The 12,987-nt window shown below is 36.7% G+C and overlaps 1 protein-coding gene across 1 annotated transcript in view; it reads right to left on the bottom strand.

The window, feature by feature from the left end:
- Positions 1–12,640, bottom strand: part of RORB (RAR related orphan receptor B) — a 183,146-nt gene extending 170,506 nt beyond the window's left edge. Inside the window, exons 1-2 of the mRNA XM_089912634.1 lie at positions 12,455–12,640; positions 12,052–12,179 (exon numbers count right to left, since the gene is read on the bottom strand). Of these exons, the coding sequence (XP_089768760.1) occupies positions 12,052–12,179; positions 12,455–12,640 (314 nt within the window). The remainder of the gene's footprint in view (positions 1–12,051; positions 12,180–12,454) is intronic.
- Between the last annotated feature and the right edge of the window lie 347 nt (positions 12,641–12,987).

Here is a 12,987-nt window from a genome sequence, read left to right as displayed (position 1 = left end):
TAACTTTTTATTTGTATTTAGGTTCAGTGATATCAGGGATGATGTCTTTCTTGCTCACGATTTTATCCCTAGAACCTAAAACACATTGTCGAATACATACAAACATTTAATACTAGTGAAGTATATTAAACACGGTGACTACATACTAGTATAAGAATAAGTACATACTAAATGAAAGTGTGCTGGTAAAGAGCATTACAACAGAAGTTTCCCTATATTGTTGAAAATATCATAATGAGGCTATAACAAATCTTTAGGTACAAGACTTTAGGAATAAATTATTTTGACACTTTATTTCCTTTGGGAAAATTCCCAGAAAGTGAATTACTGGGCCAAAGAGTATGTTCATTTTAAGGGTTTAGGCTCAATGACTGTACCAATATAAACACCCACTATAGAATATGAGGGTGTCCAATTCATCACACCCTCTACAATTTGACAGGTGAAGATGCCACTAATATTGTTTTAATTCTTTAATAAGTGAAGTTGAGCTCTTTCTTTCCAATTGTTTGTTAGCCATTTATATTTCTTCTTTTTATAAAACAATTGTTTATGTTTTGTGGGGCTGTTTTTAAGGTGTTGAAACTGCATTTTTAAACTGTTAAAAAAGCACTCTGGTTTTGGGTTTTCTTTGGCTTAGCTACCAGGGCACATTCTTATTTATACCTGTCCTGCATTATCTCACAAGATGCTTTGTGCATCACCCAGACGGTGTCTACAGAAACTCGCTGAGAACTATAGAGCACTCAACACAGGCAAGACAGTATTATAAATTTTACCTGCGATTACATTTGTAAAGAGATGAGACTGCATCTGTCAGCTCCTCCCAGGTTTACAGAATTCCCTTTAAAAATGTTTTCAGAATATTCCTTAAGAGCAGTTACAGTGCAAAGACTGACGGAACTAATGAGTATAGAGAAATATTCCACTATTTCTAAAAGAGCAAGCACAGAAAGTATTTTACATGAGGTAAAACAAAGAGAATCACTTGAGATAAGCCTACAGTTTTTTCCAGTGTGATGTTATCAAACATACTAGATACTAGATGCAAGATGAAGACAACCCAGTGCAGACTCTGATGCAGTCCATTTTCTTTCTAATAGTATCTGTGGTCAAATTTAGTCGAGTTGTGGGAATCAGGACCATTATATAATAAGATCAATTTGAGTCCCGGAGAATAAACGGCAGGGTAGGGTTGGTGTTTCAAGCTATGTTTGTACAGCACAGCTTACACAAAAGAGGTCTGAAAAATCAGTAACAGTGGACTAATAAATATGCTTTTAAAGAAATGTGAATGAGCTTAATGTGAAAGCATAAAAATTAATCATATAAATGATAGCTCAATGTAAGGGATACTATGTTTCAGCCAAAATGCAAAACACATTAAATTGCAATATTGTTGCAGAGGAGCAGAACTCTACATTTATTCAGAATGAATGTCAAATTTAATTTTTTTTTCTTTATATTGCTGGGCACAATTACACATGGCACTCTCTTAATGTTGTCAAGGTTTTTTCCTTAAGAAAATATTTCATGCTTGTACAAGACAGAGTTGGATAGGATGATAACAGGGCTTTGATATAAATGGTGTGCTGCTGAGACTTTCAATTCCAGCCAATCAATCAGACAAAATTAATTAAACTCAGATAAATGGTGGTATGCTTGGCTATTCAACCCATTACTGTGTTTGAAATGCTTATGGCCAAAGATAGATAACCCTCCTCTTTTTTTTTTTTTTTTTTTTGCGGTATGCAGGCCTCTCACTGTTGTGGCCTCTCCCGTTGCGGAGCCAGGGCATGTGGGATCCTCCAGGGTCGGGGCACGAACCCGTGTCCCCTGCATCGGCAGGCGGACTCTCAACCACTGCGCCCCAGGGAAGCCCAATAACCCTCCTCTTAACAAACATAAAAACCAGAGGAGAGAACTGACAAGCTGAGGGACAAATGAGTGAATTAACAAACTATTAGGCAAGTGCATGTTGATTATTGAATAAAGAGGAATTTCATATTTAGACATAAACAGTCTTTAGAGCTACCCATAAAGTTGTTTCTTTCCTTAAATTAGAGGCAGCTAGGTTAGGATCTTAGTGGAGGAAACATCTATAAATATGTAATTTCACTAAAAATATGAAATCTCTGTCAATTTATGAAATTTAAATTTCATAAATTTAAATTTATGAAATTAAATTTCAGAATCTTCAAGGCAGTAATTATGTTCACAAAAATTTTTACTATATATACTTTGACTTTGCTATTATTTTTACTGGACAGTTTCCATTCAGAATCTGTAGATGTTTCCATAATACTTATTTTAATTTTTCCTGAGATTGGTAAATGTCATGATCATTATTTTAGGAGTGAAAACTGTGGAGAACTACGGCTTGTCCAAGAGGATCCTCTGACTAGATGAAATATATAGTTTTACTATATTAATATGTATTCTTTATATGGCCAAAACACTCATGAGAGTTTGGGTACCAAGTTTTATCTTGAGGGCCAATACTGGTCAAATGGTAGTACAAGTTGCATCTGGACTTAGCAAGTATTAATGCCATAATTGATGAGCGATGTCGGCTGTGGGTACAGGGATGGTAAAAAATAGTACAGCACAGCCTAAGAGAGAAAGCACAGAGTAATGAAAATAGAACTGGACTCAGAGGCAAAAGCCCTTGATTGAAGTCAAACTCTGGTCTCAACTTCTTTTAACAAATAATTATGGACAAATCATATATTTTCACATTTAGAAAAAGGGGTATAATCAACACTGGACATTTCAGAAATTCAAATGAAACAAAGATTATCTAAGGAATTCTTTAGGAATTTTGTAAGAAAACCACTTTTGTTGTGCCTGAGACTGTTATCTTAGAGGGCATTGCTTCTTATACATTGTAAGTACTCAATAATCAGGATTTGTTGAATCATATTTAAACCTGATCCACTATTGGGAGTGTCACCAAAACTCTGTCATATTTTCTTTTACTTTTTGGTCATTGTATTATGATAAAAGAAAGTCTATCTCTGACTCTAAATCAACACTCATGTCAACCATGTTAGGTAACTTTTCAGAAATCATTAATGAAATTTCTGTGGAAAAAATTTCAGAATTAATTTATTTCAATACAAAACAACACTTTCTAAAACCAATCAAATAAACTTTAATTTATTGTGACACGGGTGGCAACCAGGAATGACTTTTAGTGATATTAGCTAACAGAACAAAATAAAACAAAAACACAATTGGAAGGGTATTAAGGCTACCTTATTAGCATTCTTATTATTGATATTTCTGAGCTGTCTTTGAAAAGATACTCCAAAAGCCCTGTTCCTTTGGTACTTAGCTTTTTTTTTTTTTCAGATAACAGGAATGAAAATATACATGCAAGGGTGAAAGTGCTTAGGATTGCCTTTTAAAAGTCGTCAGGATTTAAAAGAAAAAAACCAGAATATTGGGCCATTTGTTTTAAATTTAATTTTAGAGCAAACTGATGAATAGTATAGGACCCTAAAAATTTCTAAATGAATCTATCCAAAATATTAAAACAGTTATTATCAAGAAGCACTGCACCTTAATGATACGATGTATTTTTCCTGAACAAATGTTCCTCTTTTCAAATCAGACTGTGTGGCATTTGCTCATATTCAACAACTGTGGAAATTTGGAACAAGGTTTCTTCTTAAAAAGAAAAAAAGTCTAATCCCTTTGCTATGTGCCAGGAACAACTTATGTACAAGTTAACAGGAAATGCTGTATGTAATAATTTTATTATTTGACCCAACAATGATAAGGATAGCCAATCACTCATTAGAAACTGAACATGCCTGAGTTCTTTAAGCTTGCACATTACTGTTTGATTCTGGAATCTAGCAGCCAGCAGCTGCTGGATGGTAAACTATGACTGGAGTGTTCATTCTGGCTCAAGCTCTATAATGAAACTTTTACTTGGGCAACTTGGAATATGGGTTTTTATGCTAATCCAGTGTTACGGAACCCATATGAAGCACTTGTGCGATCCATTCCTTGGACACGTGAAATTAAACATATTTTAAATGTGGTTTGATAAATAGTTTCAATTATTTTCATTTCACTATTCAGGCAAATAAAAATAGTGCTACTGTTTGAATTTCATATCCTCAGAATCAATTATAGGCAAGAACACATTCTGATCCTATTTAACAAGGCAGTCTTTAAATAGCCTTTTTAAGGGAAAGATCAAATAGTGGTTTAGTGTTTACTTAATAAACATATTTCCATAAAAGCCAGAGTAAAAAAATCTAGATTCATATTACATATGGCATTCAAGTAAACCACTGTTCTCCAAAGGTTCAATCTATATTTACCACCAAGAAAAGCACACTGGCCCAGGCATAACATGAAGTGGGTATATGTGTCCATTGTCATATAACATACGATGCCAGAGGTGAGCACCAGAGGAACCACAGTAAGAAGTGAGGGAGGCAGATATAAGCTAAAATGTTCTTGGTTTTCAGAGTTCTCTAAAGGCTGCTTTTTCTTGATGTTGATTTTTGTGTTTTAACTAACTGCAGTTTCTGACCAATCTGATCATATCACTGTCCTTTTACACAACTGTCCTTTTATTACCACCTAAACTTACAGAAATCTGTTTTTAAGCTCAGATAAATGGTGTGACCCATCACATGACAGGCAAGATTTTATTCCAGAGTTAGGAATGGAATCACAGATTGTAATATCATTTCAATGCCATTTTTCAGAAAAATAACTCCCATTTCATACTTCTACTTGATACTAATCTTAGTTTTGTTTTTCTTTTGTTTTGTATTATATTCACCTTTTGAAATAGAAAGCACTGTCAACAAGTATACTTTTCAGTTTAACCTGATAACCTAACTCGGTCTGAAGCTGAGTACTGTATTGTGATGTCTAAATATAACGGTACAGATAAATTAAAATATTTTAAATATAAAAAAAAAGAAGCGAGGGAGGGAGTATCCAGAAAACCAGTTGCCTTATTTAATAACTGTTCAGTCAAAGCTCCTAAAAGTTAGAGGGGCCGTTCTGTGCCCTCTCTTCCAACCTTTCACCTTTTTGGAAAAGCCTCAAAAAATGGGGTCAGTCAGCCACTTCTTGAATTCTTCCAGTTCCATGAAGTAAATAGATTAAGTACAGTAGCCATTATGTTATCAGGATATGTTGCAACAACAAAAAAGTACCATTCCTTAGTCTAATAAATTCCAATTGATAATCTGTACTTTAAAAATTTATCTATTTTTCAAGACTGAAAATGTATGACTATGTGGTCTTGCTCACTGTGTAGAAATTTGAAGATGAGGTTTATGCTAATGCGGAGGGTTATGATCAAGAGTGGCAATTTGGCTGCCTGGAAGTCTCAAATGGTGACATTCACCTTTGTGAATTCTCCCCAGTCTAGGGTCCGGTTTTCAGTTTTGTAAGCTCAGAAACTTGATCTCACCAGTGTTTCAGAGTAGATTAGACCTTAGTACGAGGATTCAAGTTAACTAAGCTCACAAGAGCTAATGTATAAGACCAGAAAGTCAAATTATCACTTCAAAGTGAAGAGCCTACTTGTGAATTGCAGTAGATACTTTTTTAAGCTTCATCAGCGATTTACCTATAGATAGATAGTGCTAGGAGGGACATGGCCAATAGTTGTTTCTCACACTCACATTTCTGTTACTGCCTAGGAGTCCAGGATTTCTCCATCTTTAAATATGCTTAAGGGAGAGAATAACTCAAAAGTCAGCAAGACTATTATCTGTTGATTTTATAGTTTAATTTTCAGAGTTCAATCTTACATCCAAGTTCTTGAAATGGAAAAGTTTGAGGAATATCACTATTGCCCTCAGATACTGCCGACATGCCCTATTACTTCAATGGATTTTATTCTTCCTGATATCTAGTAATCTAAGATACTCTCTAGAGTAGATATCACTATTTTCAGGTAATGCCTTAAATGTTAAAGAAAATGAAGCTCAATATATATCAGCCATGTCCTTATTCCTTATTTTACAAAGATAAGAATTTCTCTTATAAAAACAAATGTATAAGAACATTGTATTTTTTTCCTAGTGATTCTTTTTTTGCAAGTTACATTCTTCCCCACTCTGATATTTGTCTAATTCTGTACATTTTCTTTTTGTAATTTAAGAATTACTTTAGAGTTTTCTTTTTTAAATTGTCACTTGTAAATTATTTTACTAGTAAGAGTTTTATTTGGGAACAATACTACTAGTTATTCTACATCAGGATATGATCTTTTTGGAACAGTTCTACTTCCATAAACTAAATTTCACCTAGCACCTACTATAAAAGGCAAGTGTGAAATACAAGAAACAATAATTTAATAAACCTCATTTATGATGAATAAATTAACCAAAAGACAGATTTCTATGCATCCTTAGAGGCCCATCTCAAACATCACTTCCCCTGTGAGAGCTACTCTGATGTTCTGATAGCATCCCTACTGTATTCTGTTCTGCTCTCACTTTGATCATAGCTTTGACCTCACCAGTTGTCTAATGTTTTATCAACTTGGGCATCCTTAGGGCTCAGTTTTGCGCCTCACTTTGACTAGATGCTCAATAAATCATGGATAAATGAATGTGAGTCACATACATTTCTATTAGTATATACGTGGCTGCAGAAGATGAAATCTTTGTGTCTGTCCCTTTTAAAATTAAAACTGAAAATTGAAATATTCAGGAAGATGGTTTTGTTCCCATTCTTGAGAGGATATCTTAATTTGGACTCCTAGAAATGAGATGATCAATGAGGTTGACAAAGTTTTCAGAACAGGGGAGAATCAAGCTTGGCTGGTTCCAAATAGGGAGAGAAATTTGTATTTAAAAATGATATTTAAAAAAACTAGTCAGAAGATTAAAATAAAATAATATTCTACTTTTTATTGCAGCCAGTAATACTCATTTATTCCATGCTAAGTAATGATTAAAAATGCCAAGGCCTTTTAAAAAAGCTTTTGCTGTTTCTTTTTTAAAGGATAACTTGGTGCCCAAATTCAGCGAGGACCTTTTGTACTTCTAATTCAATATTAAAATACTGTATATCTGCTATTGTCCCATGATTACAATATAATCCTAATAAAATGCAGGTAATGGTGTAACAGTCTTTAAAGAAGGACGGTTTATTGGACAGTCATATGAAAAGTTTTAAAAATATAATTTAAAATCGACTTGTCACAACATTCACTGGGAAAAAAGCTTTACTATGAAATAAAAATCTATGTAAGTTTTCTTTAAGCATTCCAAATCTTTCATATGTCCCACGGTACCAGGATATTGGGTTTACATGAGTACAAAGCAATAAGCAGGCTAGTAACAAAAAACATAATTCGGTAATCAACCAGATTATTTGTCCCCACCTCTGTCTTTTTTTTTTTTTTTTTGCTGATGTCTGTAATTCCTCTGAATTTGAGAAATATAACCCAGGGCCACATGATATGAAAACTAATCACACACAAAAAATGACACCAATAAATACCCTTTTTAGTTAAGTCATTTACAAAGTCAGCATACCCACCCAGTTAATAAAATTTCACATGCAGAGGTGAACACGCTTAAGTCAAAGCAAATTACCTATGTTCTTTTATAAGAACAGGTTTTTGAACGAGTTTTTAGGTTCATGTTTTGGCAAAGGTAACATGTTTATTTTGACCTCTGTAGGAACATGCCTAAGCCAAGAACATCCCAATTGAATTTTAAAACAAAGTTTACCATAACGTTGTAATAATTATCATAAAGTAAATTCTATTTCTAATAGTTATAAAATAAGGACTAACCAAGAAAAATGCATATTACATTTAGTAGAAAACACTAGGCCTTTAAAGAGTTATTTTTAAATGTTTTAAATGCTTGCTATGCAAGGTATTACACAATGTAGATAAAATATACTTTGAATATTATTTTTAACTCCCCAGATAACCATTAATGAAATCGCACTTGTTATTTGTTGCAGACAACAAATCTAGGACTTGAAATATTGATGGCCACATAGATATATTTTAAAGGTGAAGAGAGGAAGCCAAAATTCTAAGTGCTTTGCAATGCATAATAATTTTGTTTGTGACGCTACGATCTCAATATTTCCTTTCATAAGAACCCACTCCCCACTGCCATTAGTTTAACCACATGGTTATTATATTTAGCTTGATTCTCTATAAATGCCGTTATAACACCTGTGGTTTCCCTCATTAAGAACTGAAATGGATGGGGTCAGGGGTTGAAAGGGCAGCATATGCGCTATGAAAGAACTAGTTAACATAGCCTATTATATTGGCGCACTGGTAAATCTCATTTCTATTCATCAGATGATTAGTTCAATCAATATTTATTCCTCTATGCTCCCTTTGTCTTTTGCTACAAAGGAGACATCCTTCAAATTCATGGCATAAGCCTTGTTATCTATGAATTTGTTGCCTAATTTGAGAGGGAATATTTTATTTACTTGGCAGTCCTAAATTCTTTGATTCCTTTTCCCTCTAATTATCATTAGGTAGTATAATGGAGTTTTGTGTAGATTATTTATAAATATTAAGAGTTTTTTTGTTTGTTTTAATGTGACTAAAGTACCACATGTATTCATTTATTCTTTTTGAAGGCTCTGGAAAGTTGCTTCTGTTTCTCTATATATGTTTGAATTTGGAAGTGTGGATTGAGAAAGCAAAGATAAGAATGATTTTCTCTCTCACATATTCATTCTTCTTCTCTGAGTGGGTGGTTATAGGCACATACATATACATATTGTGTATCAGTGTGTATCAACAGACGCCTCCAAAGACTGCTATTATCTGCTAGGGATTCTGTTAAGTCACAGATTCTAGTCAAAGTAAGATAAATATTTGCACGAAGCTGTAATTGGAAGATGATTACAACGTTACAGAAATAATACTTTATGTGTAGAGTGCTCATTTTAACAAAGGTCGTTATGCACTACATTACAAAAGATTTATTTCATTTGTCTACTTAATTTCTGTTCTTTATGTAAGAATGGTTGGAATAGTAAAACTGTATCTAGAATTTTAAAAACCTTATATTAATTATTAAGCAAAATTTCCACTCCTAATATTTACTTTTCTGTATATTTTAACATCACAATAAAATACTTTGTTAATGTCAATTACATAAAATTAATGGCAATATAATTTAAGGCCTGTTTTTGTCTTTATGGAAGAGACACAGAAATGATTTAAGAAATTCTCATCATAATACTAGAATGATAAAAATATATATAATTTAAGTCATCTCACTCACTAATAAATTTGCACTAATAACGTATGTGTTCATAATTTTTGATATGTTTTAATCGGGCTAAAATTTGATGGTTTTAACTTTGGCATTAATTTTCCTATATCTTCATATACCTGTAAGGCTTAGATTTCTCCAAGGTACAGTGGCACTAATGTTACTGTTCACAATTTAAAACCTCACTTTATTTACAAATTCGCAGAACACCAGCAGACCCTCATATAAAGAATTTTAAAATTTACTAGAATATTTTTAACTCTGTATTAATTGAATGCTATAATATGTACTTTAAATAAGAGGTATGTTATTCATAGCAGTGAAAAAATCTAGTTAATGCCTTGTGATTCACACTTTTATTTCTTAACACTATTGTATGAAAAAGTATAAAAACTACATAAAGCTGAAAAAAAGTTTTACTTGTCTTTTTATCTAGGAAAACTGCCTGTATTGAATCATTTAAAAATCCTAGTGACAATTCTGCATATGCTACTTTTAGGGGGGAAAAAAAAGTAGGAATTGTTACACAGCTGGAATGCCATGTTCACGAAGACCAACCCTGAAACTTAATATTTTCTTCATGCTGGAAAATTTTTGCTGCTGTAAAATTAGGTTTCATGAGTATGAAAAATGTAAATTTAAAATACAGTGTATTTGTATTGCATACACACATGAATAGTTGCTTTTATGGTTGTAAATAGTTTAGTGTCTAACAAATTGTTACCAAATTAACTAAATGTGGACATTTCTTTTGATTGAATATAAAATAAATGTGTTAGTTATGTTAAAGTTAAACTTCACATAAACCCCTTTAATAATGATGCAAGAAATCCTTTAAGATTTTCTAAACAGTACAGCAAATTATACTGCTGTTGACGGAAAATCCAGGACTTGTGAGTTTTAAATGAACGCTACAAAGGAGTTTTAATCTTGTACCCCCATGTTTATGAAGCCTGCTGCTCAAAGTTCTCCCTTTCTATTTCCATCCTGGTTTCCCAATTCCTGATGATCTGAAAATATAGAAAAGTTAAAAGCCTTAATGGTACTAATATGTATACCGGAAGTCCAGGATGTCACGCCCTTCTGTGTTAAAATACTTGTTACAAATTCACTCAAGATGTTGAGCGTGGGGGAGGAGAGAGTCCCAAGATGTAACCACCTAAGAAAAACAATTTTCTGGCTATATATTTTTTCAACAATACTTGAAATATAGCTTTAGGATTTTTCTTTGAACTGTTTGAATGTTTACTTTTCTTGGATTATAAAGACAGCTTACTGATAATTACTTAATGAACAATTACTAATGACTACTAACAGAGAGGTCCTTCCACAAATGTTTTTTAGTTGTGGGAGGTGGAATGTTGGTTAGAAATATTTAATTGGAATTTTTGGAAGAAATTAAGATTGAGAACAGGTTCAGGAAATTTAAAGGCCTGGCCGTCAGGACGTTCAGAGCTCCAGACTTCCCAAGGTTTGCCATACCTCTGAGAGCAAGCCGCTTCTTTTCTAAAGTTAGCAGTTCATAAAAATTAACTACCTGAAAATAATAGATGAAAACCGGACTTTAGAAAAGCCAAGCCCCATCCTTGTTTACAGCAAGGATAAAACCAGATTTCTAATCCGCCGGAGCCACAATCACCTATTGATTGCGACGACATCTGTGCCCCTGTTTTTGGAAGCAGGGTTTTCTGCGGAGGCAGGGTGAAAAATCCGACCATTTCGGTGCTCCTGTGTAATAAACAGCTAGCAGGCTTCCCAGGAAGGAGTCATGAAATCCACACCTCGGCTCACTTGTTTCTCACCTATGGACGGATCCAATTAAAAGTCCTCCCTTCCGCATTCATAAGTTATCCTTTTCAATAATGCAATCTACGAAGTAGCATCTCTAGACCTCATGTGGTAGGTACTCTGTAGCAGACAAAGGGTGAAAGGCTTTGTGCGCCACCAAATACACCCTTCTCCGCCCCAGGCCAGCCCCGACTAAGCCGTAGCGCTGGGGACCGACTCAGTGCAGCCGTGGGGTAGGACAATGACCTAAGGATCAGAGCCTCTTAACCCCTTTCTCACCCCAGAGCTTCCCTCGGGATAAAGTCTCTTAACTATCCTAGACCTGGCGGGGGCGGGGTGGAGGCCGGCGGTCGGGGGTGGGTTTACTGTGTTGGTCCCCAGGGCGACCACTCGATCCTGGACCAACTTTGCATTGTGCCAAGTGCCCTGACCCAGTAGAGTTGCCAAATGCAAACCGTGGAGCCGAGGCTGAATAACAGACTGGGACCACCCGGGGATGGGGGACGTGTTTGTGTGCGCGCGCGTGTGTGCGTGCGCGCGTGTGCGGTGTAGGGGGAAAGGGAGTGGGCGCACTGCAAAGCTGAGTTCAAAAACTGCCCCCTCCCCCGATATAGACTGCTTAGTAGCCCAGGCACAAGAGAAAGTTGATTCGTTTCCGCTCTCACTTCTCAAGTTCACACTCAAGTTCAACCCCTGACTCTCATAAGACGTCTGAGCAGCCTGGACCTTTTCTCCATCCTTATACAATCACCTCTGATGACGCGGAAGGGCACGGTCTGTAGGAAACGCGCAGAGATGGCAGAGGAGGGACAGTAAAGGGTCAAGAACGGAGAGCCCAGGAGGTAGAGAGGACTCCACCACCTTTTAACGTTGATTTTTCTCCAGAGCGTTCCCCCGGGCCCCCTGAAAGCTGTCTTAAGTTAGAACCCTCTGGGGCTGTGGGGTGAGTTGGAGGGGACGGGGGGGGGGGAGTAAGCTTCCATTTCTTTCTCAAGGTAAGAGGCAGCACCTGGCGTCAAGCTTCTCGAGTCCCCGAAGTGGGCGCCTTGGCGAATCTGGACTGTCGCTGGCAAACTGCTCCTTCAGGAGCAGTGCGATCAAGCTACAACCCACTCTTGTCCCACACTCGTCTGTTTTCTACAATTTAAGGGGAGAGTGAGTGGCTTTTGGCCCCAGGCCCTAGTGCCGGGTTGGAACTGACGTGGCGCATGGTTTCAGACCTTCAGAACATAAGAACTCAGCCACGGGAGGAATATTGATTGGAAAGGGAGAAGTAGGAGTTGGACGAACTGGCTGCCCCAGAGAGGAGCAAGGGAAACTGAAAGGAGAGAGGATGGTGGTGAGACGGGACAGAAAAACAAAAACAAAGACTAGGGCGTCCTTAACTTAAAGGTTCTGCACTCGCCAATTACCCAAGTATAGTTTCCTGAAAGAATCCGGGCAGTGGAGCATGTGACCAATCCTCCAACCGGGACACTAAACTGGAACCAGCTCGCACTCACGGGGCCCCCACTACCAGTATGCGGGTCAATCAAGACCATTTCACCAGGACGTCTCTGTCCCTTAGCTTCAGCTACCTCCCTCCCACCCACCTCCATGGACGGCCTCTCTGTTCCTCTTCCCCCTTCCCTTTCTTGCCACGTCCCAGCGCCTAGCTGGCTAACCCAGTCTCTGCTCTAGCGTCCAGGCTCGGGATTCACTTCGAGCGGAGCAGGGGGAACATGCCCGATACCGCATCCCGACGCTCCTCAAGAGGTACTGGGAATGTGGATGGGAGGTGAACACAGCCGAGTGGAAGGCGATGAGTGTTTGCAGCCCAACTCTCCCAAGTTCTTCTTGGCCAGTCCACCTGTCACGCGGGCTCGGGGATGTAGGAAGGTCCGGAGCTGGCCGTTTCCACCTTTCTGTTGCCAGGACCCAGAGGGACAGAGGAGGAGGAGAGGAG

The sequence above is a fragment of the Delphinapterus leucas genome, chromosome 6 (genome assembly GCF_059928025.1).
Source record: "Delphinapterus leucas isolate spDelLeu-1000000601 "Yukka" chromosome 6, BTC_Dleu_Yukka2, whole genome shotgun sequence".
NCBI classification, from domain to species: Eukaryota; Metazoa; Chordata; class Mammalia; order Artiodactyla; family Monodontidae; genus Delphinapterus; species Delphinapterus leucas.
Note: the sequence above shows the minus strand (reverse complement) of the source record. Positions and strands in the feature narration are given on the sequence as shown.